Below are 24,485 nucleotides of genomic sequence, written 5' to 3'. Positions count from 1 at the left end.
CAATACCCCGGCTGTGCCGGGGCTCACACGAAAAAAGGCGTAGATGTGGTAGTACACGGAATTGTGGTTAGCAATGCAGTTCGTTTGGGCCGATCTACTACCGTCGATAGCAGTGTACTAAAGTCTCCCGGTGTTCGACCGCTCACAAAAAGTGTAATTATAGATGTACTAGCACGAGGAGACTCATCCTCTATTGTCTGTAAATGGTCGAAATCCGAATGCTGCAACAAAAATGGAAGCAAAAAATTGCTGAGCTGTGGTGCCTGACTAGCGGGTTCTACGACGGTGTTTGTGATGTACTCAGTTGCCGTAACAGTTGATAATGTTTGATCAAAGATTGTTGTCAATACTTGTTTGCCATGGAACGTCAGCGGCAGCACTGTTGAGGCTTCAGTGGTAAGTATAGTTACAAATGTCGTAGTGAGTGTTTGGTAATGTGTAACAGGGCGTGGATTGGTTGATAGCATGTTAGCAAGATGTCCCAACTGCCCCAGTTGGCCTAGTTGGCCAAGTTGTCCCAGATTTCCCAGCAGCAACTGCGAGAACACAAATCTGTACCTTTCTTTCACCCTTCCTTTATATATATATATATATATATATACATATATACATACATATATATATATATATATATATATATATATATATATATAAAACTCCTCTTGGCACATTTTGACTCAATATGTTCAATAGATCACATTACATGTAGTTTTCAATTTCATTTGTATTATTCTTATTTTCATCATAGGGCATCAATCCAGAAAACTTAGGGAACTCATTTACATCAGAAGTGATTTAAGTAATGGCAACCAAAAACTTTCGCAATTTCCATGTAGTGTAAAAGAAATAAACACAATATGCGGAATTCTACAACCAAGATAAAGTCCAGAAATCAAAACGTTTAAATATATCCAGTTCCACATTTGGTATTGTGAACAACGCCACATTTTTGTATGAATTGCGTACCTGCGCTATATTTTCCCTTTCAATATTAGCCAAAAGGACTTCTGTGAAATGTGCGTGCCCTTGAATTTTAAACCAGTCGCGTCGTGTAAAGTTTGTGATTTGGTGCGTCTTGTGGCCTCAATTTTTAGACTTTTGGTCACGACAGCCCTTCCACGAATAAGAGAGTATGCACCTATTGCAAATACATTACATGTTTCCTGCTTATTCCATAACTGCACTTAACTCATGGCAACATAACCTGGAACTCATTACTTTATACTCCTTCGGGAGTACACAGGATTTTTATAGAAAAAAAAGTTCCAGACCACTTGGAGTCTTTTATCACCTTCAGGACTGCAGCATCCTGCCATTTCACCGTACATTTTATTTGCCCGAATCCTCCCAGTGCGCACAAAAGAGTGTTCGTAAAAAACTTTGTGTACCTTTCAGTGTTTATATTCGTCTTATTACAGACATTTTTTTAAAGAAGAAGTACCGTGGTGATAGTAAGAAATATCAATGTTGCCACTCACCCGTGCAATCCTACGCGACAGAAGAGAAAAAAGTAGGGAAAGGGCTAACTTTTCGCGTGGGCATCGTCGTCCGCTCACATATAACGAAAATTTCGCAGTCCTGTATGCAGCGTGACTAGACGTGTGCTTGGATGACTATGTATACGCGTCTCACATTACAGAAAGATGTTTGCGGTCGCGTAACCTACCCTAAAATTGTGTCAGCCTCAGCGAATGTTCACGAGAAATGAGAGAAAGATCGCGCCCCATCATCGACCACAGAACTGCCGCGTGTGAGGAGGAGTGTTTACGCAACCAGGAATTCATCTTCGAAAGGACAACGAATCGCTGCTATTCTCAACGACAGTATACCAAATTTCAAATTGTATTTTGTTGGTGTCAATAATTTATAGATTTTGAGAATGTTACGTTTTGTCTTGGAATCTAAGTGTCAGAATTCGTAATCGTCTCAATATTCTGATCTTTATATTGGTGTCAGTATTTCGCTGAATATTTATAAATGGTCACGGAAACAGCCTGCATAGCTAAAACTAATTTTCCTCTCTTTACAACGTTTCAGGATCTTTCTTTTCCCTTCCTCGAGTATCAATCAGTGAAGAGTCAATACAATAGCTCAGAGAGAGGAAGAAACACCAACTAAAATATTATATGAGAAAAACAAAATAGTAAAATAACGAAACAACTCTAATGGTGAATATACAGCATTATGTTCTTGGATTTTGCAGAGCAATTTTAGGAGCAAGAATTTACATCACTACACTAAATTTATATACTAATGCTGTTATCCCACTACGTTGAAGTGTCAGTAAGATTTTCCACTTGTTGTTACGAATTTCCGTTTTATCGCAATTTTAATACCTCAAGATCTTCAAACCAGCTCTTGAGGCCACATACTAAAATTTGAGGCAGATGTATTTTATAAGAGCTTGTTGAGAAACAGCACCTACTTGTAAATGAGCTTGCGTTTGCAGAACCCCAAATATATGCTCTCAGTATTATATTCCAATTATGAGCAAGCATAGTCATAAAAGTATTGAACATCCAAATTGTACTCAAGTTCCTATCGACAGAGTGCAGAATAAAGACGTCTTAAACTTATCGTGTGCGTTTTAATGTAGTTTCCGCTACATTGGTGTCAGAAAGCGGTCTTAAGTGAAGTAACAAAAGTGAATCGCTTAAGAAGAACCCTGCTGTGATACGGTGATCAGTGAATTGTAAATGTCCAACACTCGTACTAGTTGGCATTTGATAGATACCGTGAAACCAATCGTGCCATCCAAAAAAGTGTCTAAGCAAAAGGAGCGAGCAACGTCCCATTCAGAACCACTGAAAGATACAGCAACAGCGGTTTCTGCAGCAAACGCATTCAAGAAGAGCACCAAGACTCTGCGCTCCCCAGTTCGATCTCTATCACCTGGAACTCACTCATCGGTGTTATTGCCATCAACTGCACCGATACAACCACAAGCTTCGGGGACATCATCAGGACCAACCTTCCCCTTTTCGAGACCGCTACCGCCATTGTCATTGGGAGTATCTTCAATTATCAAGCAAATTTTGGATCTCCCAGAATTGGAGCAATCTTCGGATCCGCTTAGCCCGTCCAGCCTGGTTGACGAAGTCTTCGACGAGACACCGGAGGATCTTGGCAGCCCAACCTCCACAGAACCGTCGTCAGTAAGGGAAGCTGATCGAAATCCTGCAGTTGAGCAACGTATAACTCCTGCTCGACCAGTTGATCCGCCACCGGCACCACCAGGACAACCTCATCCTTCGCGGCAGCAAGAACTATCGCCACCACCCAAACCTCTGGACACTTCAAGGATGTCACTCCACAACGAGAGCATTCAGTTCGTGGTGTCATTCTCGGACATCTACAGAGATTTCCCTAAGTGTAGCGGTGAGCTACATATTGTTTCCCAATTTTTATCAATTTGCGATGGGTTGTACGAAGATTTTATTGCGAATAAGAATCCGAGTAGAGACGCTGAATTTATCAGGCTGTTAACTATTAAGCTCAGCCCCGAAATTTATGCTAATATTCGGGGAAAGGAATTTCAAACATATCAGGGATTTCGAAGTGCTCTCCTTGCCGCAGTTTCCCCAGAAGTCTCGTTGCCAGACGCAATCACTGCTCTGCAGAAAATGTCTATGTTGAATAAAGAGTCAATACAGTCTTTTGGCAAGAGGATTCAAGACGCACTATACACTTTGAATTGTGCGTATTCCGCTCAGCTTGATGGGGCGTTACCACAAGGGTTGAGGGATTCAAATACACGAATGGCAATTAATAGTTTTGCAAATTCCATTCGGAACAATGACACTCGATTCTTGCTCCTCACACGAGAATTCAATAATCTACAGTCAGCTGTGGTCTCTGCCGAGTCTCAATTGAAATCGTCTTCAACTCTGGAATCTAAGGAGAATATGAGTGGCAATACATCAGTTTCCAATTCTGATCAAGGACGATCCAATAGAGCGCAAAGATCAAATCATTTCAATCAATTCCGGAACCACCAGAATTTCCAGAATAGATCTGGAAATGACTCATCCTCGGGGCAATCCGTTCAATGGAATCCCGATCGCTCGCAGAATTCATTTGCCCCTAATCAGAACAATCAAACCCTCAGTGCACCCCAAAATACTTCCCAGGGACGTCTCAATTCGCGACAATATCCTAATCAGTCTCGCCAAAATCTCAACAATTCCCGGAACGAAGCAACCGTTTTCATTCCGAGAGGTGGAAACTTCAATTTCACCATGTTCCCAATAGAAGATGAACATTTGGAGGCAGACATGGCGAGAAACGAGAATCGGTCAGCAGATCATATGCAAGATCGTCTGATGACCGAGATTTAATTGTTGGTGTTCCGAGATATTTCATTTCCCGCCCGCCAAATCCCCATGTCATACACATGTGCGCATCTGCGAACCCTAACGTAAAATTGTCGCTTCTAATTGACAATGGATCATTATTGTCATTCCTAAAAGTGAATGCACTTCATCCAGACACAACCGTAAGAGTGTCTGAGAGACACACAGTTGGTGGAATTACACACGGACAACTTATGACATTAGGCACTATTTCCCTTAAGTTAGGATTTACATCTCCAGAAGAAATGAATGAAGAAGCCAAATTCCATGTGTTACCCAACAACCATTTTCCATTTAATGGTATCATTGGACGTGATCTTTTGTACCAATGGGACGCGATTATTTTTATTAGAGAGAAACGACTTCTTTTGAATTCCCTGCAATTATCACTTTCCTTCGTGGATTTTTCTCGAAATAAGATCGCAAGAAATATCCGCATGCCAATGAGGATAACGCCTACACCTCCGTATCCCTTTTATCGTATCACCCTTGACGTAGTGGGACCCTTAGCGGTGACTAAAAATGGGAACAAATACATCCTAACACTATACGACGAATTGACTACCTCGTCGCCGCACCCATCAAAGACCAGACCACTGACACGGTTGCCGAAACTTTCGTGGATCGTTTTATATGTATGTTCGGAGCTCCAATACAGATTTGCAGTGACCAAGGTGGATGCTTCATTTCAGCCGTATTCAAACAAGTTTGTAGGCTGTTAAAAATCACGAAAACCAAGGCATCCCCTTTCCACCCTCAGACTTCAGGAGGCGTCGAACGTTCCCACAGAACCTTGGGAGAATATCTTAGGATATACACGCAAAATGGTCGAAACGACTGGGATCTGTGGATTCCTAAAGCTGTAGCAGCTTACAATTCGGCAGTACATCAAGCTCATGGTTTCTCTCCCCATGAATTGATATTTGTGGAAAAATTTGATATAGCGGCTCTAACACACGTACCAGATGAGCCAGTGACTACTTTTGACGATTTTGTTACGGAACTGAGACGGAAATTAGTGCAATCTCAAAAGATTGCCGCCCAACACATTAAGGATCATAAACATAAAAGCAAAACATATTACAACGAAAACACTAATTCAATCAAATTCAGTGTAGGAGACCGGGTTCATCTAATAAACAAATCGCTTCCCAAACCCGGGGAAAATTCGAAGTTATTGGATAGGCGCAAGGGGCCCTACGAAGTGACCAAAATAATATCACCTGAGACTACCATGATAAAAATCAATAACAGAGAGAAAACCTACCATAATAATCTTTTGACATTATACAAAGACTAAAGTCGATTCTCTAATTTTATAGGACTTCTCTTGTTATTAATCGCTTGCATGGTACCCGGTATATATTGTGCTTTCCAATACACCATTCATCCATTCGAGTTGGAGAATACCTATGTAGAGAAAATCGGGCCTATTTGTTCTGGACCATTGCGGCTAAACTGAATCTCCCGGACTTTAGATATAGTACAAAAATTCTTGAAGATAATTTAATAAGAATATAAAGAAATGTGCGCTTCTCATATTAAATCCAGATTACATGAACAATTTCACCACTGTCATGAGTCACTAGGAAAACTTAAATCATAAATTAGATCGACCCGAAGAACGCTGAAAATTGTTGAAGACCTTCTTCTCCCTGATGGAAGCTCGAATATAAAAGCGAGGAGACAGAAGAGAGGCTGATTTGACATTGTAGGAGACACTTCCAAATTTTTATTCGGCACCGCAACTCAAGAGGATTCACACGAAATAGAACATAAAATTAACACCATTCATAACGAAAATCAGTCTGTAAAATTCTTATTAAACACGCACACATCTTTGATAAACTCTACTATATCGAAAGTCAGCCAAAATCAAGGGAAAATAAATGAGTTAATAACCTTCATAAAAGAATACAAGACGCAACAAGACCTCATTCACTACGGAGAAATGGTGCGAGATCTTGAAGATCTCGTGTACGACGATGCAGAAAACCTTCAACATGACCTAGACCTTACTCGTGATAATTTATTCGGCAATGAAAGAGAGATGCCATCCTCTTTTACTTCCCCCACACGATTTTTCTAATGAAATACAACAATTACACTACAAGTTACCCGACTCGTCTTCCCGTCCGCTCTTAACTATGCCCGAACTATACTCTACAGCCCAAATAATAATCACTGGTTCCATTCAAAAGATCATTGCACTTATCCAAGTTCCGATTTGCAAGAAACCCGCATATCGTTTGTTTCATATTCTGCCCTTGCCTCATACAGTCGGGAATCTCACATATATCACAACAAGCTGAGGAAATTAGTGAAATGCGCTCTCTGGGTGTTCAAAATTGCTGACTGAAGAGTGGAAAGTTGAATTTCATATTTCCAAACGAGCGGTAGTACAACTTTGACCTTTGGTGAAAACCAAATGTCACCGTTTAGACGGTACCGGTCCAATTACGTGGGGCGAACGGCCATAGCTCAATACATCAGCTGTTGTGAAGTACGATCTACTTAGTGCATTCAGTCAATGAGAGAATACAGAATGAAAATATATTGAATGAACAGCGACTAAATTTTTCCAAAACTCGTTTGTTACTTATGACGTAATTTTTCCAGTGTATTGCAAATGAGACCATCTTATATACTTTACGCCTTGATAAAAAGGAGTAAGAAAATGTACATTGAACGCATGGCTAGTAGAGAGATAACAGAATATTGCCTCTGATAATCTGAAAGAGAAATGCTGTGTTTTCACCATAAACAAGTGTGCAAAGTAACTATGAAAAAGTTAAATAACAATTTTTTTTCTCTTCTTACACGATGAACAAACTTGGCTTTTTATATTGTTTACACGGGTTCTGGGATTTATTACGGGACCTTTTTCTCAAAATGAATTTTCAGCTAATTTTTGCCCTGTACAATCGTGTTAACAGACCTGATAACCTTCGCTATACATTTATCTAACATTGCATAGGAAGCTTCATAATGAAAACTCTGAGTTTCGTATTAAACTTATTAATTTACTCAGCGGTGTGATAGAGTGAAAAAGAGATTCGTCTCTGGACTTTAAGAATTGACTCTGTCCAGCGTGTTTTGGTCCCAATTTTTTGATAATTCAAGGTATTTTATGGATTGAATATTTACTTGTCCCGCCCAATATTTTTCTTTCATTGCGCCCGTAGTCTTCAGATTCCTTCATTAATAATTTAATTCAGATTCAGAAATTAGACATTAAAAAAAAATTATTTGAACATTACTGAGTTATGAGGAGATTAAATACCTTATGACGTAATAGTAAGCTTCAATACCTGTGATAACAATATGTTGGCTAGCGGAGCACCATTGTCTATCATAGTCGACACTTGCCGTTCCACTGTGTATGCTGTAGTTGGTACAACATGTGAGAACGATGTTCGACGGCCTCTTATTGTTGTCGGAGTGAACACAATTGTAGTTGTAGGACTCTCACGCAACCAGAGTTGAGTTATCTCAGTACCACCATTTACTATGTTTGTCATTTGTCCGAGCAGAGTTGTGCCCCCAACTACACTGTATCCTGAAGGTGGTACTATTTCCACACTTTTACTCTGTGTCACGAAATGGCGACCTGATAAGCTCGTTTCTACCGGCAATAAGTGAGTTACTGTGAGTGTATCATCTATAGTTGTGACTAAATTGTCGGAGATTTCAGTCCGTCCTCTTGTGCGAGTGGGTGGCCTTCTAGATGTAACTCTTTGGCGTTGAGTGACTCCACGGTAATTTGACCTTCCCCTAGTTGATGTTCGTCTTCTATAGACGGACGTTGGTGTTGTTGTTGTTGTAGTGGTTCGTCTTCCCACAAAACGAGCCCTGGAACCATACTCTACTGCTTGACGTTTTCTTCTTGTCGGAGATAAACGGTCCTCGTCTACTTCTTGTCCGATTTCAGTAGGGCGCGTTCGAGGTGGAAAGAGAGAAGATATTCGCGTCCTGTTTCCAAAGTTGACACGTCGTGGTCGTGGTGTTGTCGTCAGTGCCAAAATTGAAGTTCTGCGAATTGGTAGAGTTGGCCTTCGCAATTTCATATTATTTCCAATTGACTCTTCAATGGTAGAAGACACTGGTGCTATCGTCCGACGGGTACTGCTGGGCGATAAAATACGAGGTCTCGTAAAGCGTCGACTAGAACTCGCAGATGGTGAGACGATCATTTTACGAGTTGTAAATCGTGCTCCTTTTGATGATTCCAATGCTGGAGTGGCTTTGATTGTGGGTGTAAGGTCAGTGCGTGTAACAGTAAGAGCGCTAGCGCCTTTGCGTTTTGGATTGAAGGTAGGTCGAGCACGACTTGAAAAAGGTCGAATTACAGGTGTAAAGGTACGTTTCCGTGATATTAACAATTGACTGTCCTCAGATGATTCGGTTAAACTTTCTGTAGGCTCTATAGTAGGCAGAGCCGTCGTCAAAGGTGCCAGCGTACGGTCAATGAGGTATCGAGATGTACTCTCGATTATTTGAGCATACCGTCCGTCGATCATTGTACCAATTACACGAGATTGATATAACGTAGTTGTGTGGTTCATTACAATCGTGCCATCAATAAGACGAACTAGCCCCGTAGAGAGACTTTCCGTAGGTTCCGAAGTTGCATGTTCGTTGTTAAGAACTACAGTCGATGTGCTCTCGATCACCTTCAAGTCAAATGTAATATTAAAAACCTTGTGGAACTATAAAATAATATAAGTACTGTATCATTCGATTTAAAGATTCAAACAAAAATATATAAAATGCCCACAAGCAATACTTAAATACAAGATTCAGAAATGTAAGAGGGATAAAAAAAATATGAATAAGCACACGCTTAGCGTGTGCTTATCCGAAAAAGTCTGTTTTTCTATACATAATGCAAGTTTCGTTTCTGCTTATTATGTCACGCGTGAGACAGGCTGATGCATTTTCTGGTCCTTTCGTTTTGAGTATGAGACCACCTTATACTCCTTACACCATGGTAGTGAGCAAAGAAACCCTCAAAACAACTGTCGATATTGGGTTCGAAAATGAGGTTCAGTGTTTTAATGCAAAACATTCTAATAATTTACGCTTTTAAAATATCTCTAAGGTTTCTTCCCATTCAAATATTACTGAAAGACAATGTTTAACTCATCGTTAAAGCAAAAAATGAACATGTTTGAATCCGCATTATTGTGCACAATGAAAATTTATTTCTGCTATTTCATTCACATGTGCCAATTCGGTGGGGGATTTAAGGCAATTAAACCTATTTTAGTGAACCAAATCGTGTTTGTAACTACAAATTAAACCATTGCCTCTCGAAGTAGATTATTTTTAGGAAAAAAAAATAATGCTTCATAATGTACACAATAAAATATCGACTAGCCATAATTTGAGGTTGATTCACATATTTACACAATGAAGAATTACTTGTCGTCGACATTTCAACGTGAAAGTAGAAGGCAAATTTCGCACGAGCGCGTTACAACCTGTAACCTCCGAATAACCCTTTAAAATATGGTTGATCTTCGGATACATCGAAGGGTAATTCGCGTTTTAGTGCTGACCCAGCTAACAGTTGTACAAAATGGCGCATTCGCAAACACTCTCGTGGATTACCCATATATTTGTAAGTGCTCTAACTTTCTTAACAAACGCGGGAATAACCACATCTATTCCTGGTGATTGAAGATATTTGAGAGATCATTCCTTTTTATTAATTATGTTCTGTGACATAATCATGTGTTCAAGCGAAGTATAATATCATATTTCATTCTCGACACCACAATCTTGAGTACAGCCGGCAAAGTTTTTGTTGCATAAACCCCTGTGTTTGTATTTTTATCTTTCAAGAGAAAATTGTCCTTGTCTACTAACGCAGTTATCATGACCCGAAAATCTTTGAATTTTCATACCTGAGCGTAGAGGTCATTTATAAGTGTTCCAAGTGCTTCAGTGGTGAAAAGAATAGTTGTTACACCGTCAGCTTCAACAATCCGACCATAGTTCCGTGACAGAATATTTTTTGAGTTTGATTGTAGTTCCATTGAGGTGTTTGTACTATCTATATTCAACGTGGCTATATTGATTGCACGTGCAGAAGGTACTTCTACATTGGTTACTGTTTCGAACCGACTTTGAAGTACTGTGTCATCTCCTATATATGACGTAGTGAAATAAGTATAAGTAGTGAAGAAAGTTGATGGCGTAGTTGCAATAGCTTCCGGATTAACACTAGTCACTTGAGTGCTTTCTTCTATTACATTTGATACAGTTTCCTCCCGCGAAGTGGTGGTTGTTGTACCATCTCGAAAAAGTGTTGTCCAATAGGTAAAAGTCGTAAAGTAAGTAATAGGAAGCATCAAATCCGAAGTAACCTATGTTTATAAATCAAAAGTTTTTTTTTTCTGCCAAGCATTGTGTGAAAACACAAAAAGAGGAGGACGAGAGCATTGCAAGAAACAGTGTTTATTTCGAAATGCCCTTCTTCCTCTTTTTCCTATACATTTACCCACCTCTCGTGTTCTGGCATTGTCCAAGTCAACTGTTTCTGTTACAACGTTTGTAACAGTTTCGAGACGCGATACGACAGATGACATTGAGCCCATATACATTGTTGTGAAGTATGTGAAGGTGGTGAAAGATGTCTGAAGTAACAGAGTAGCCGAAGGTATCACATCTTCGTTGTTACTCTCGCTGCTCACCTGGTCATCTAACTGGTTTCCCAGGACTTCGCTGTCACCATTACTACTTGAGCTGCGTACGTCAGTAACTGATAATGTTACATTATCTGTTAATCGTGTCATAGTAATGTAGTTGTCAAAAACCCGGGACGCACTACCTGTTATGTAGTTGGTATATACTTCCGTGCGACTGGAGATATCAGTTTCACCTATGATGAATATGTTGGATGTTCACGTGTTTTATATTTCAGCCAATACTAACGGCAAGGGATCATGAGAAAAATAATAATCATACGATATTTCAATATAATTTTTTCCGTCTCTCATTAAGTTTTTCAAGTTAAATGTGTGATATATGATGTACAAAAAGTCTAATTTTTTGCTTCCATTCCCGTTTATATGAGAAAAAAAACCTGTTTGCATTCAATCATAAATTAACAAGTCGTAAAATCGAGTAAGAATCAGTAAAATTAAGAAATCTAGTGTGAAGAAAACATTTGCAACACTTTCTATGTACTGATTCTCCTAAGTATTAAATAATTGACTACAGAATCCTCAATTAAGAATGTTAACTATAGAATCTAATCATCCCTTGGCGTTAGTGTAAGTATCTCACCATCAACGAAGATAGTAGTAAAATAGGTGTAGGTTGTATAAACAGTGCGAACTCCATTTTTGGGTGAAATAGAACGCGCCAACTCTGGTGTGACGCTGTATGCCACTGCTTCCCTATCTGGCTCTATAAGCTCAACTATGTCAGAAAATTGTGTTATCACAGAAGGCATTACTGTTGTGGTAACAACATTAGTCACCACTTCTTTTCTGGTAGCCACAGACGATGTGGACGCATGAAAAAACGTGGTAAGATAAGTATACGTTGTGTACAATGTTTTATAGATGACTTCAATATCCGCTGGCGCTTCAGTTGGTATATCTGTAGTTTCTGTTTGATCTTCAGCTTCTATAGTAATTTCACTCGTGGAAATTTCTTCAGTAACGGTCTGCTGAAGTTCCGTTGTCGTTTCGTCCGTTGTCGTTAATAACGCTTTAGTTGTTTGTGTACATTGCGTCACTGTGTCAGTCTCTCGAGATATAGTATCCATGGTGGCAAACATAGTGATATGTGTAAAAGTGTCACCAATACAATCGATCAATTGCGTGGTTACTGTATCTACTTCGCTTGGATCAAGGGCCTCTTCCTCGAAAAATATAGTGGTTACTCCATTCTTTACCAGAGTTTCCTGCTCAGATGTTCCATGCTGAAGTGATTCAAATATGCTAGAGATCTCATTTTTGGTAGGGGTGCTTAGTGTTATTATTTCCAAAGATGAAGACTCAACTACATCGTTTATCTTTATATTCGTTGGCACCTCTTCAGTTGTCACTTCTTCAGTTACTTCTTCAGTTACTTCTTCAGTAGTTATGGGGCTAGTTAAATCAATAAGTGTTGCATCGCCTTTAATTGATGTGACATGAGCCATATAGGCAGTAGCAGTACTTGGTGAGAATACAATGACTGTATCACCTACGGTAGTTGTGAAGTCTGCAAACCCATAGTAAGTTATATGTGAAAACGGCACATGTGTTTCAAGTTGAAAATTGGGAAGTCGCCTGACTTCTCGCTCCGATCCAATCGCTTCATTGTCAGAAATAACAGTGAAGGTGGCTACATTTCCCACCTCTCCATACTTCACAGAAGTTTTTAACATCGTGGGTTTAGTAGAATTCAATTTTGTAACTCTAACTTCTGTCATTGTCGTGGATTCATTTTTTACTGCCAATGGAACTACATAGTCAGTATTGCCGATGAATGTACCCTCATGAGGCCACGCTGTTACATCGTTGAGACGCGGATCAGGTTTGGGAGAACGCTCGTGATCATCATAAAATACACGTGAAGTTCGAGCCAATAAATGAGCTATCCGACCATCAGCTAATCGCGTAGCCACTATGTGACTAGCGAATTCCGTAGTTGCACCCTCCTGTATAAACGTTCGTGCTGTAGATGTGACAACACCTACAGTAGGACGTACACTCAGGAAGCGTCCGTGGACACCGTCACTCGGTCCCAGAAGAACTGTGGCGATATCTGGATATGGGCATGCGGATGGGTTTGGGAACAGGAATAAGAGATAGATAACAACTGCATGCGATGGTCGTGCGACGTGCGAGCTGATATTATAATAAAGCATTGACATGAGAATAATACAAAATTGCATGCGCACTATGTCAGCTCACACGCATCACACTTAAACATCGCTATTCATGCAGGTACACTTAAATTGTTCTAAAATCACCACTACTTACCTTGATCTAGCGCCACTTTGTTAACAGCTTCCTGAATTGTTTGGTCATCTAAAAGAAAATAAAAATAGAAAGTGTAAAACTCAAATTTATTCAGACAATTGGGTACATTCCCACTAAAACGGAGAAATGTTAAACTTCAAACAAATTTAAGTTTAATATTCCAAATGAATAAAGAACAACACCTATCAACATTCTCTCTAAAGCAATGTTAGAAAGATTAAAGTAATTGTACATTGTTGAAAAGAGGGAAAATTGTGAAATTCGACAGAACTATTAAAATACAAGTATAAAATAGAAGAATAGGTAGTAGATACATGATGAGAAGAATTCAGGGGAGAGCAAGGCAGAAAGGGGTAAGACTAAATTAGTACCTCGTGTTTCTTATCCCGATTTTTTTATATGCTTGGTTTGTTTTGACTTGCTGATTGAAATTAAAGAAACCCCAAGTGAAATCCAGTAGAATTTTTGTTAAATCTATAAGATACTTCGCGCCAAAACATAACTTTACAGTTTCAGTGTTGTAATCTTATTTAATTATATTGTGGTTAGAAATATGGTTAAAGAATGAATAATTCTGTAAAAACTGGTTTTTATTCGACATTGAATATATTGATGTTGACTCGCGGGACGCAGCCATAAATATCGGACTATTTAATAATAATATAATAATAATAATGTTTATTCGCCTCTTTGTGTGTGCGTCTGCTGACGACTTTAAAGCCGACCTTCCCGAGAAAACGGCAGAAAACTCGGTTCATTGGTCGTGTATGCCACTTACACTAGTAACAGTTTGATTCAAAGCCTTAAAGTATATATGTGAAAACTAGTTTTAGTTTAATTTTAGGCTCACACAGCACACGGGAAGAGGGTAGCAGAACAGCAAAGTTCCCAGTGGGAATTGAAGCGCTGTTCGCGGTTTCAGCTTGGAACTTTTTAAAGATTCTAGTTAGACAGCTCCTAGAACTAGGCAGCAAGTTCTCCAATTGTAATGGATAATACAGAATTGACCAAAACTAATATAATTCTACAGCTTTGAGAATAGTGAAAAGCACTGCCATCATAATTGGGAATGCTTCGAGAATCTTCCTTTCATATTTTCATAAATCAACCATTCATTTATGTACATAAAATACGAATTTCTCTTCTGTAATATTCCGTAATATCTGAAACATTCTGAAAAATTGCAGTAAATTCTTTTTTTAAGAAACCTCACCCTCAACCTCTTCTCTCATCCTGGACAAGACAGTAGCTGAAAAAAGTTTTTCAACCATTTGTCTTGCCCGGTCTCGAACAGGGGTACTTCAGCGCGCTCCCAACTATGCTACTAGACTGGAGGAAAGTTCATAGGCTGAAATTCTTTTTATCACGGATTTTCTAATTATTAACATGTATTTAAATAATTATGGCAAATTTTAAACCTTTGCTTTTCTTACACAATGTGGAATCTCTTAAAACTTGTTTACACTGTTTTATCCAGATTTTTTTAGCATTTGCATTTCCTTATTCACTTAGCATATTAAATTTTTATGAACTCATTTGGAATAAATAATAATAAGAACCTGGTAGTTTTAGACCCTTAAATCAAGGGGTCGAGAAGGACTTAGGTTTTAAATTTGAATGTATTAAAAAGGCCTTGACACTTGCTATAATTTTTTTTTTAGATTTAAAAGTAAATTTATTTTTAGCTTATACTATGTACATATTTGTCCCTGTTGCTTATTTACTATGAATCCTTCCAGGGCTATAGCCTACTGCTATTCTACTGTTGTTTTTTTTGTTTTTTTTTTGTAATTCATTATGTACTTTCTATTTTAAGTTATTGTTTGTTTGGTGGAGTGGGAGGAGATGGGCTATGAGCATGTTTTTAATTTTTAATCTAGTATGATTGGAGATTGATATCTTTTAATTTTTGTATTGAATCTACTTTTCTCTATGATATTGTTTATAATTCTGTTATTGATGTTTTCAAATTTGCTGTATGTGCGTTTTGCTATATCTGTGCTAAATTCTTCTAAGTTTTCTATTTCTGCTTCTTTATAGACTTTTTCATTTTTTATAAATTTTTTTGTTTCGTCATCGATACCTGAATTTAAGGCCATTCTTAGGCATTGCTATATACTTGCTAAAATATACTCAATTATTGGGCCGATCCATGCGATAGGGTCTGAGAAAGTAGGGAAAATGCATTTTTTTCTTTTCTCAAAATGACGGAAGGAGGGATGGTGGGTTGGATTTGTCAACACCATCTTCTGAGTTACAGAATACTTTTAATCTTTAGTGAAAACTGCATGTCGATATTTAGTTTCTTCAAGCCCGTATGTAGTGGCGGACGGATATACTAATGGACGGAACACGGTGCCTAAAAATTGACTCCCTTGGTTTTCATCATCTCATGCTTTCGTCTGCAGGTAAAATTCTATACAGAAAGAGGTTCAAACGTTACAATACAAACATAAAACGTTGAAAGCACCAGATTTCTTAACAAAATCTTTATCCAATATAAAAATTCTCCAACATGAAGTCTCAAAAATGCTAAATTATTAATGCCACATAAATATTCAAACACAAAAAAATTTTTTTTTAAGTCTATAAATCCGAACAGGACTGGATATTTGAAAAACCAAAAAACAATATTAGTATTAAATTTTAAAATCGATTATCACATTTAAAGCTTTTTACATGGTAATGTACTACTTTTCTATGGTTCGTTCGTTTCTTACGTTGTTTAAATTAAAATGTTTTGCTATTATGAGATTTTTATGTGGTAAATATCCTGATTGCTGGGCTAAGTTCAAAATCCAGTTTTGTAGTATAACGGTTATCATTGTGGAATGAAAATTCAGAGAAAATGGAATCAAGGTCTGCTCGCATGAGAAGCGATTGGATCGTTTTATCAAGTACTATCTTATTAGGAATGACGGAAATAAGGCTGAAGAAGAGGTTTCATAATGGGTCACGTATAAAGCTAATTCATTTGTGTCATAATTTTTATCCCTATTACGCCAGCTTTGCAAATGACAATTGTACTATTTTATTGAATTGCACCGATATAAAGCCAATGTCTGTAGTCTCTTGTTTTCACTTTCAAGCATGTAACGGGATTTGGCTGCACAAAATCACTGTGCAAACCGGATTGATGTGAGAATGCGGATATATCGTTTCACTACTCCAGTTGCCGATTTTCACCGCGACAGGTGACGATAGCCTAAAATTGGCAACATCTTAACTGTCTGATTTCTCAAACATGCTGAAAAGAAGTGCTGACCCGAATTTAAAATCCATGTGCGTTTTCACTATTGTTTGAAATCTCTTGCTCGATCTCTCTTCCAGTCATTATTATACCTTCATGGATGCAATATTTTCATTTTGGGTTTAAAGATATTGCACTTACCTGCCAAAGCATACCAAAACGCCAACAGAAGGACGACGTGCGTCCGGGGCATGATATAAATCCAAAATTACACACGATTGATAACACTAAGCACGGACGCGCGATAGGTACCAGCGTGCGTGTGAGTGGTACGACTGTTGCAGTGGAACTGGCCACCAACGGTGTCACTAGGTCCGGACCCCCTCCAATAGTACCGTTGCGCCAGCGAGAGGAATTTGGAACAAAAGAGGGGCGAGATGCTTATATCAATTGGAATATGGATCATGATAGATCGTATACCGGGAATCATACAAAGTAATAAATTTTAAAATAAAACTTAAAATTTGCACAACTTTTATTTAAAATCTGTCTGCACAAAGTAATACAATACTTAATATTATGCTTTCATACAGTTTAATTTGTCTCTGCATCCAAACTACCTCACCAGAAACCTCCTGTTTGTCAGAGCCAGGAGAGGACTAAATAGGCAAAGAATTTTTGACTTTGTTAACATGTAATGTCTGCTAATGTTAAGTCTATTTTGTTGAGTCTGTCACTGGACAGTCTTCAATTCATGCTCTACTATCGCCACCCACCTAATCTATTGCTTATTGTATATAATACAGATGGCAAAATAAATGGAGACGGAACAAAAAAAAACAGTTTAATTATTTCAATCATTACTACATTGATTTCTGTCACCCTTTCGGGGCGAAAGGATTATTTACGATCTATCGAAATGCATTTTTAGGGGATGATATCCCAAGCGAAAACAAACCGTCTTATGACGGTCTTATAACCGTTTTCACTTGCAAACAAAGTGTCATATAACCGTTAGGAAAGGTTTGAAAATTTAGTTGTGACGGTGTTATGGAGCATTGAAAAGACGGTCACAAACAAGGAGTATGTATTTTTGTTGTTTGTTGAGGTTCTCGTACAGGAGGCGACAAGCGACCATTTTAAGAAGAAGAAGATGTATAGTTAAATTTGTGTTTCGCGGTGAAGTGAATTCGCGGGAATTTAAATTTAAACAATTCTTTTTTTCACGGATTTTCATTATTTTATTCAAGTTGTGAATGTTTGTATTTTCTTTTGCTCCTGTGAAGCCGCCCACCCTTTTTTCCTATACATATTCGCCCTTCTCTCCTTCTCAATTAAGTGATTATTTTGGTAAATTATTTTGTTTCTAATTCTCTGCTTCACATAAGTATTTAAGACATCTTTTGAATATCTGCTGCAGTCCACATTTTCATTAATAAATTCACACGTGTCTCTTAGAACATTTTTTTTCACTTTAAAAGTGAGATGAAAATCGTGGAATCTTGGAAGTAAAATTCAACTTTCTCGCAAAAATTAATGAAATCCATATAGAGTTATTGAATATTATAAAAAAAAATAACTTATCAATCGATTGATCTTCCACTGTCTCCTCATAATCCGAAATAATTTCGATTGTGTTGTCGAAGAGCATGTCTACTTCCGATTCTTTGTCACTTCCGGCTTCATCGCGGATCACATCATTCAGCTCTTCATCCTCGTCTCTCAAGACTGCAGTTCTCTCCTCAAACTCATCTCCATTACCGCAGGGCATGATCTTTGCGTAGGAATGATCCCCTGTGAAATACGAGAGCACATTTAAGTCAATCAATTTACACATATTTCTATTCTGAAACTTACATAGAATTGCAATCTCTGGGTTGAGAGATTGGATGAGGTCCAGACTCGCCTCTGGATGAGCCCGGCTCAGCTCTGGAGATGTCCCAACTTTCGTCGGGAAAACTGAAAATTATTATAGATGAAATAATAAAAAAGAACAACCTGCATTGTATATAAATCATTACCTCCCTTCTTCAATCTCCTTCTGCACTTCCACTCTCCCTGCAGAGCTCGGGAAGTGGGGTGGAAATCGTCAGGCAGGAAGTGGTCAGAGCACACTCTGATGATCTTCTTCTCAATACCTGACGACTTCTTCAAGATTTTCCTCCACTTCCTCAGCACCTTCTCACTCTCGTGGTGTGGGAGTTGGTGGAAGGAGACGTGGGGATTACATCCCTGGATATTCTCACAGCCAATTGCACTGCAATTCATTTTTCTTCAACTTTTGCACAGAAAATTGACAATTAGAACGCGCGAAATGAATGAATAGTTGGTTTATTGTGACTTCGCGCGAAAAGAAGTCACGATGATACTATTAGTATGATCGAAATAACGGCCGAATTTTTCGCTAAAACCTAACCTCAAATAGACGATGTCACCTCCTGTACGAGAACCCCAACAAACAACAAAAATACATACTCGTTGGGTCATAAAACTATGCGAGAATAACGCTCTTTTATAACCCTTTCATTCTTCTATATTTCTCCGCACTGCGGCGCTCGAGCGCGCTGAGAAGGTGAATTCTATTCTTCGCCACTCTGCGTCGCACCGAACACAATGTGTCTTTGATAGAACAATTCGGCAACACATTTTCTATGGACACGATAAATTTGGCAAATTGCATAAAATTGCAAACCAACATGCGCGTTTGTCTGCGTTTCACGCGTGAGATTCTTGTGCAAATACGCACGTCTTGTAGAAAATTTTTTTCTGAACCCGAAAATTGGCATCCCATCTCGGAAAATGAAAATTTTTTCCGCCCATTTTCCGCAGAATTTTTCCGGGGTAAACGAGGAATTTGAGCTTTGAGCATGCCAATTGAATTGATAATTCATAAGATGATCCGAGAGCTCGATAAATCGATGCCAAAGGCTCTAAATCATTGCATATAAGACGCAAAAGTTTTCATGTGGTTTTCTCGCAATGAGTTCAAGATGGTGGCACGTGTGGCGCTTCGCGCGCGTTGAAGACTTCAGCGAGCGAGCGGAGCAAGCGAGTGAAGTGAGACTCGAGTGTGAGAGATAACACGTGATGAAGGGCATCTCAATTATAAAATGAATGACTGAGCAAAAAATATTTGAAAACTCTTGTAAATCGCAAACAAATTCAATTACAAATTGAACATTTTACTTTGTTGCGTTTCTTGATGTGAATGGAACACTCACAGAAGAAAAATATTAATGACACAAGCAATTATGAGTTCAATAAAATATCTTTGAAAATAAGTTGATGAGCCCTTGATATTGCCGCTCACGATCGCTTCCTCATTGGCTAGAGGGGAGACGTTGACGGGGATTTCGCGTGGGTTTCGTGTCGATTTCGTGAGCGAAATGATAGCGAATGTGCCCGAGGAAATCAAATTCCTAATGGTGAAAACACAGCATTTGTAATTTGTAATTTGTCCACGATCATCTCTTTCTTCCCCTCGCGTTTCGTGTATTTTCCTTCCTACTCGCACAGTGGCTGTCTCGACATGTCAGAGTCAGACGCTGACAAAGTAGGAAGGAAAATACACGAAACGCGAGGGGAAGAAAGAGATGATCGCGGACAAATTACAAATTACAAATGCTGTGTTTTCACCATAACTTTCAAATTTAACGCTGTTTTGATTATGTTTTGCACCGAGGGTGAAAAATTATGCTTAAACAGTCAACAGTGATCAAATTCTCATTGACTGTAATGCTGTGACATGGCAGAAGAATGGCATTATGTGTTGCCGGCCCAGGAAAACCATCAAAAGCTGGAGAAAGTGTGCGAATTTATCTGGACACTAAAAATTCTTCTCTAGATGCTTCTGAGGCGATCGCGGTACACCTCAAAGATTGTCAATCTCCATCTCTCATGCTATAAAACATCTTCATTTGTTTCAAGTTCTCTGATTATTTTCAAGTTCGTTGGAATAGCGTTACATTATTCGTTTGACAATAACGCTGTTTTGTAAGTCATTTCACAACGTAATTTCTCACATCGTAAATGACTAAAAATTTGGTTACAAACCAACGTTTTATTTTAGTTTGGTTATTATGAGCTTCTTGGGATATGTTTATGGACTGTTGCGCTCGTATCTTGCAGGGAGACGGCAGCTGGTTTCTTAACGGAGGCTGACGGATCTGCGTGGCGTGCAATGCGTGGCGTCTCGGGCTGCTCCGCGGCGTCTCCTTCGCCCCGAGCGGCTGCTGGTTTGGGGCTGTCTCCCTTCACTTTTGTTTGTCCACATTTTCCTCGACGGCTGAGTTTGTCCACTTCATAAACCGGGCCATGTTTCCGCACGAGCTGAAGAGCGTTGCTCAGTGCAAACTGTTTCCTTGGAGAGGCGTTGTGGAACACGTTGCTTGATGAGTGGATGCAAGATGCCTGGAGAAGAGAGCCCGTGCTCCTTGACGAGGAGCTGTCAAGTAAGAGTGCGGCTGGTGAGCTTGCAAAGCATCTCATTTTGGCCAGGGAAAGTGTTCAGCCGACATATAGGCTTCAATGTAATAGTGCCACCAGATCATCGGGCATAATGTCTGGTAAAGTTGTCTAGTCTCTTTCCTTGAGACAGGCAGTGCCATTGGCCGCAGATGATGCCCTTGGGCTATCATAAACACTTAGTATACAATCATGCGTCTCTTCTCCGGACGGATAGCATTTTCCCGTGCCCAACGACTGGGCATCACCTGTCTCTGTCTAATACATGATCCTTTCGTTATCCTGTTGGCCTTGGAACGAGCCAACTATCCTGGCCACGTATAGATGTCGAAACGGGAGGACGTCCCATCTCTCAAACAAAGGGCGCAGCCACTCGTAAAGACCACTCTCTACCGCGCGCAAAGGACATAGCCCTAATAAGAGACTTTTGGGCCCTTGCGAGCGGCAGCAGGTGGGACTTACTCTTGTCAGTGTTCTGGCCCAGAAACATCTCATGGTCACCAAAGGTCAAAATCTACAGAACGTGAAGCCAGTGATCACGTATGGCCTGGAAGCAGTACCATTGAACCGCACGGAGGAGAGAAAGCTGCAGACATTTGAGAGACGGATTCTGAGAAGGATATATGGGCCGACCCAAGATGCGACTTCGGGGGAATTCCGTATCCGGATGAACCACGAACTGGAGGAGCTCTATGGGGAACCGCACATTGCCGCCTCTATTCGGGCAAGAAGACTGGGATGGCTTGGGCATTTGCACCGCATGTCGGACGACAGAATGCCCAGGAAACTGTGGTATCATGCCCCCTTTTGGGGGCCTAGGAGAAGAGACCGGCCCCGAACAAGGTGGATGGACGTGGTGGACGACGTCCTCAGGGCCCTGGGCCTGGTGCGTTGCTGGTGTGCGGTGGCGGCGGATTGCAGAGAATGGCGAAGCATTGTGGAGACATCCCTTTCAGGGCCATGGCCCTGAAAGGGCCACTTAAGTAAGTAAGTAAGATTGTTGTTTGTATGAGTGTGGGGACAGCAGTCATTCTAAAGATGGATTACGTACATTTGGTCCATTGTGTCACTAAATTCGATGCACCGGTATATGTCTTATTTGCGATTATGGTAGATGTTTCAATAGTTTAGTTTGAATTGATAATGTCTGAAACATTAAGATACCCAAGATCACCTTCAGCTGTAAGCTTCCAAGGTCCCTAAGCACAGAAAAGTCACTGCAATGGCATTTACCTACATATAAGGGTTCTAAAATCCGATCTTTTTAAATTTAAGAGAAATTCAGACAATTTTTTGTTGACATTAGTTATGAGGTCAATGCATCTTTAAACTGTAAGTTCCTGTCATTTCACGAGATATCCAGTAGGGATTCCGGGACAATAAATGGAGGAGCCGAACCTTTTCGTAGTAAGTCTATTTCCGATGTCATTACCCAAACTGTTCAAGTGACAAGGAGTCCACAATAAGAGAACCTTTTTGTCGGTTGTAAGACTATAGAACATCTTCAAACGAACAAATATAAGTTGTAGTATCAATATTTGTATTAATTCAATCAATAAATATCTAAATCTAAATCTAATTTTTTAACAACGAAAGAATCAGTTTCGCATAAATCTCTAGGCCTTTAAAACCCGATGTTCAAAAGAATGAGTAGGAGTATTTGCCCTGCCCACGGTGTGCTCGCTCTCCCTTTACTACTATACCCTAGACTATAGTTTTTGAGACTTCTATTAAATGCTATGCTGCGATTAGAATAAGTGCCGGCGCAACTCAAGGTTTAAGGTCACAATGTGCGCTAAGCCAAGCAAACCGCAGAATGTATATTCATCATACCGTCCCATCAGCCTTCTCCCAATTCTATTCAAACTCTTTAAGAGGATTTCGATGCTGAGGTTGGAGCTCTTCGTGGCTAATTAATCCCCGACCAATAGTTTGGATTGCGGAGGCGGCACTCTACAGTTGAGCAGGTCCATCCAGTTGTTGATAACATCACAGTGAGTGTAGAGAGCAGGCAATACTGCTCCGCGCTGTTCTTAAACGTGTAGTAGGCATTCGACAAAGTGTGGCATGTGGGCTTGTTTGTCAAGCTGAAGAGGCTAGAAGCTTCTACTGTTGCTTTTCATTTGTTGCATTTGGGCATAGCAGCGATTGAGCCTTGATTTGCTCGATAGAGGGTGAAAATCTCTGATGCTAAGTCGACGCATATCACCACCACTACCAAACGACAGTCCTGCCCCCACCTTCTCCGTAACGCTGAACGGTGCTCTCGTGTGGATCCAGGATAGCGTCAAAGTACCTGGGTGTGCACCTTGATAGCCGTCTCACCTGGCGTGAACACATCGTAGCAAAGAACTGTCAACTGGGCCTTAAGCTGCGCAAACTTTATTGGATGATTAGCAGGAAATCAAATATTTTCCTGGAACATCAGGTTTTACTTTACAAGACGATGTTCAAATCAATATGGACTTATGGGATTGAGCTGTGGGTCAACCTCTCACACTCCAATATCGAGATTATCTCGCGCTTCCACAACAAGGTTCTCAGATATCTTGTCAATCTGTGATTGTGAATTTGTTTCGTTTCTTTTTCATTTGTTAACTTATTGTCTCAAATGCCTTCCTAAATGGCTCAGTTTTATTTTATACATATAGGACCTTATCATTGAAATTGGTACTTTCATATCTGTGGCTCTGATACGACTCAAAAATTACTGAATGTAGCAATTATACAGTTGTAATTTATTAAACGCCTAACAAAAACAATTACTTTCTAATAACCCAGCGAACATATTTACCTAATATGAGCATGTTTTTCAACTTATATACTGCTGCATGAAAATGCTCATAATCGAGCAGCTCCCATATTAAAAAGCGCTCAGACAATGTATGAAATGGGGACGAATTAGCGATCACAGTGGACGATGCACAGAAGCTAAAACTCATTCTCTTACACTCAGATACTTTGACTAATTTTGACCTAATATTTCTCCTAATTTCTTCAATATTTTGACATTTTCACTGAGCCAATCACCCGAAATATGATTCCCCATGGAAAAAAGGAAAAACGGAAAAATGTGTCTCTTTTGATCATTGATAAGTATGTCTTTCTTTGGACTTAATAAGCCAATATCAGTTGAACATATTCGCATGCATTTGTCTGCGATTTTTCGGACTTCCAAAATATATTAACATACTCTGCTATTCGACTTGCACTCACTTTGACCACACAGAAACTCACTGTGGAGTTTCTATGACGCTACTACTCAGTTTGAACTAACCACCACAACTATCGCGACAGTCGATTCCAAATATACGCATATAGACCCAAAAAATTGGGCATATTGGAGTAGATTTATTGAGTACGTTGAAATTATGAGCTCAGGATGATTCCTGTTATCTTGCATTTTTTAAATGTTGAAATTAATTTATTTTTCTTTTTTTTTAAGATAAACCGATTGCATACTGTCGTTTTTATTACTTTTATTTGGATTAAATT

General features: G+C 39.4%; 2 protein-coding genes across 2 annotated transcripts in view; one reads left to right on the top strand and one right to left on the bottom strand.

Moving 5' to 3' along the window:
- Positions 1-1,709, top strand: part of LOC132257034 (fibulin-2) — a 33,863-nt gene extending 32,154 nt beyond the window's left edge. The window contains exon 6 of the mRNA XM_059753720.1: positions 1,640-1,709. The gene's annotated coding sequence lies outside the window, so the exon portion shown is untranslated. The remainder of the gene's footprint in view (positions 1-1,639) is intronic.
- On the bottom strand, positions 24-16,779 carry LOC132257063 (mucin-2-like). Its single transcript, XM_059753771.1, has 7 exons — positions 16,728-16,779; positions 13,337-13,384; positions 11,646-13,118; positions 10,862-11,238; positions 10,262-10,723; positions 7,664-9,025; positions 24-536 (listed from the first exon to the last, which is right to left on the bottom strand). The coding sequence occupies exons 1-7, from the start codon at positions 16,777-16,779 to the stop codon at positions 24-26; spliced, it is 4,287 nt and encodes a 1,428-aa protein (XP_059609754.1).
- Between the last annotated feature and the right edge of the window lie 7,706 nt (positions 16,780-24,485).

The sequence above is a fragment of the Phlebotomus argentipes genome, unplaced genomic scaffold, assembly GCF_947086385.1.
Source record: "Phlebotomus argentipes unplaced genomic scaffold, Phlebotomus argentipes genome assembly contig_75, whole genome shotgun sequence".
Lineage (NCBI taxonomy): Eukaryota > Metazoa > Arthropoda > Insecta > Diptera > Psychodidae > Phlebotomus > Phlebotomus argentipes.
The sequence above is the reverse complement of the archived record's forward strand: the minus strand, read 5'-3'. Positions and strand labels throughout refer to the sequence as shown.

Excerpts from the sequence above, each read along its gene's own strand:
- LOC132257063 (XM_059753771.1), bottom strand. The coding sequence starts at position 16,779 with ATGCCCCGGACGCACGTCGTCCTTCTGTTGGCGTTTTGGTATGCTTTG. Across the intron at positions 13,385-16,727 it reads GTTTTGGTATGCTTTGGCAG|ATGACCAAACAATTCAGGAA; the intron begins GTAAGTGCAATA and ends ATTTTCTTTTAG. Across the intron at positions 11,239-11,645 it reads TACTACTATCTTCGTTGATG|GTGAAACTGATATCTCCAGT; the intron begins GTGAGATACTTA and ends TATTCATCATAG.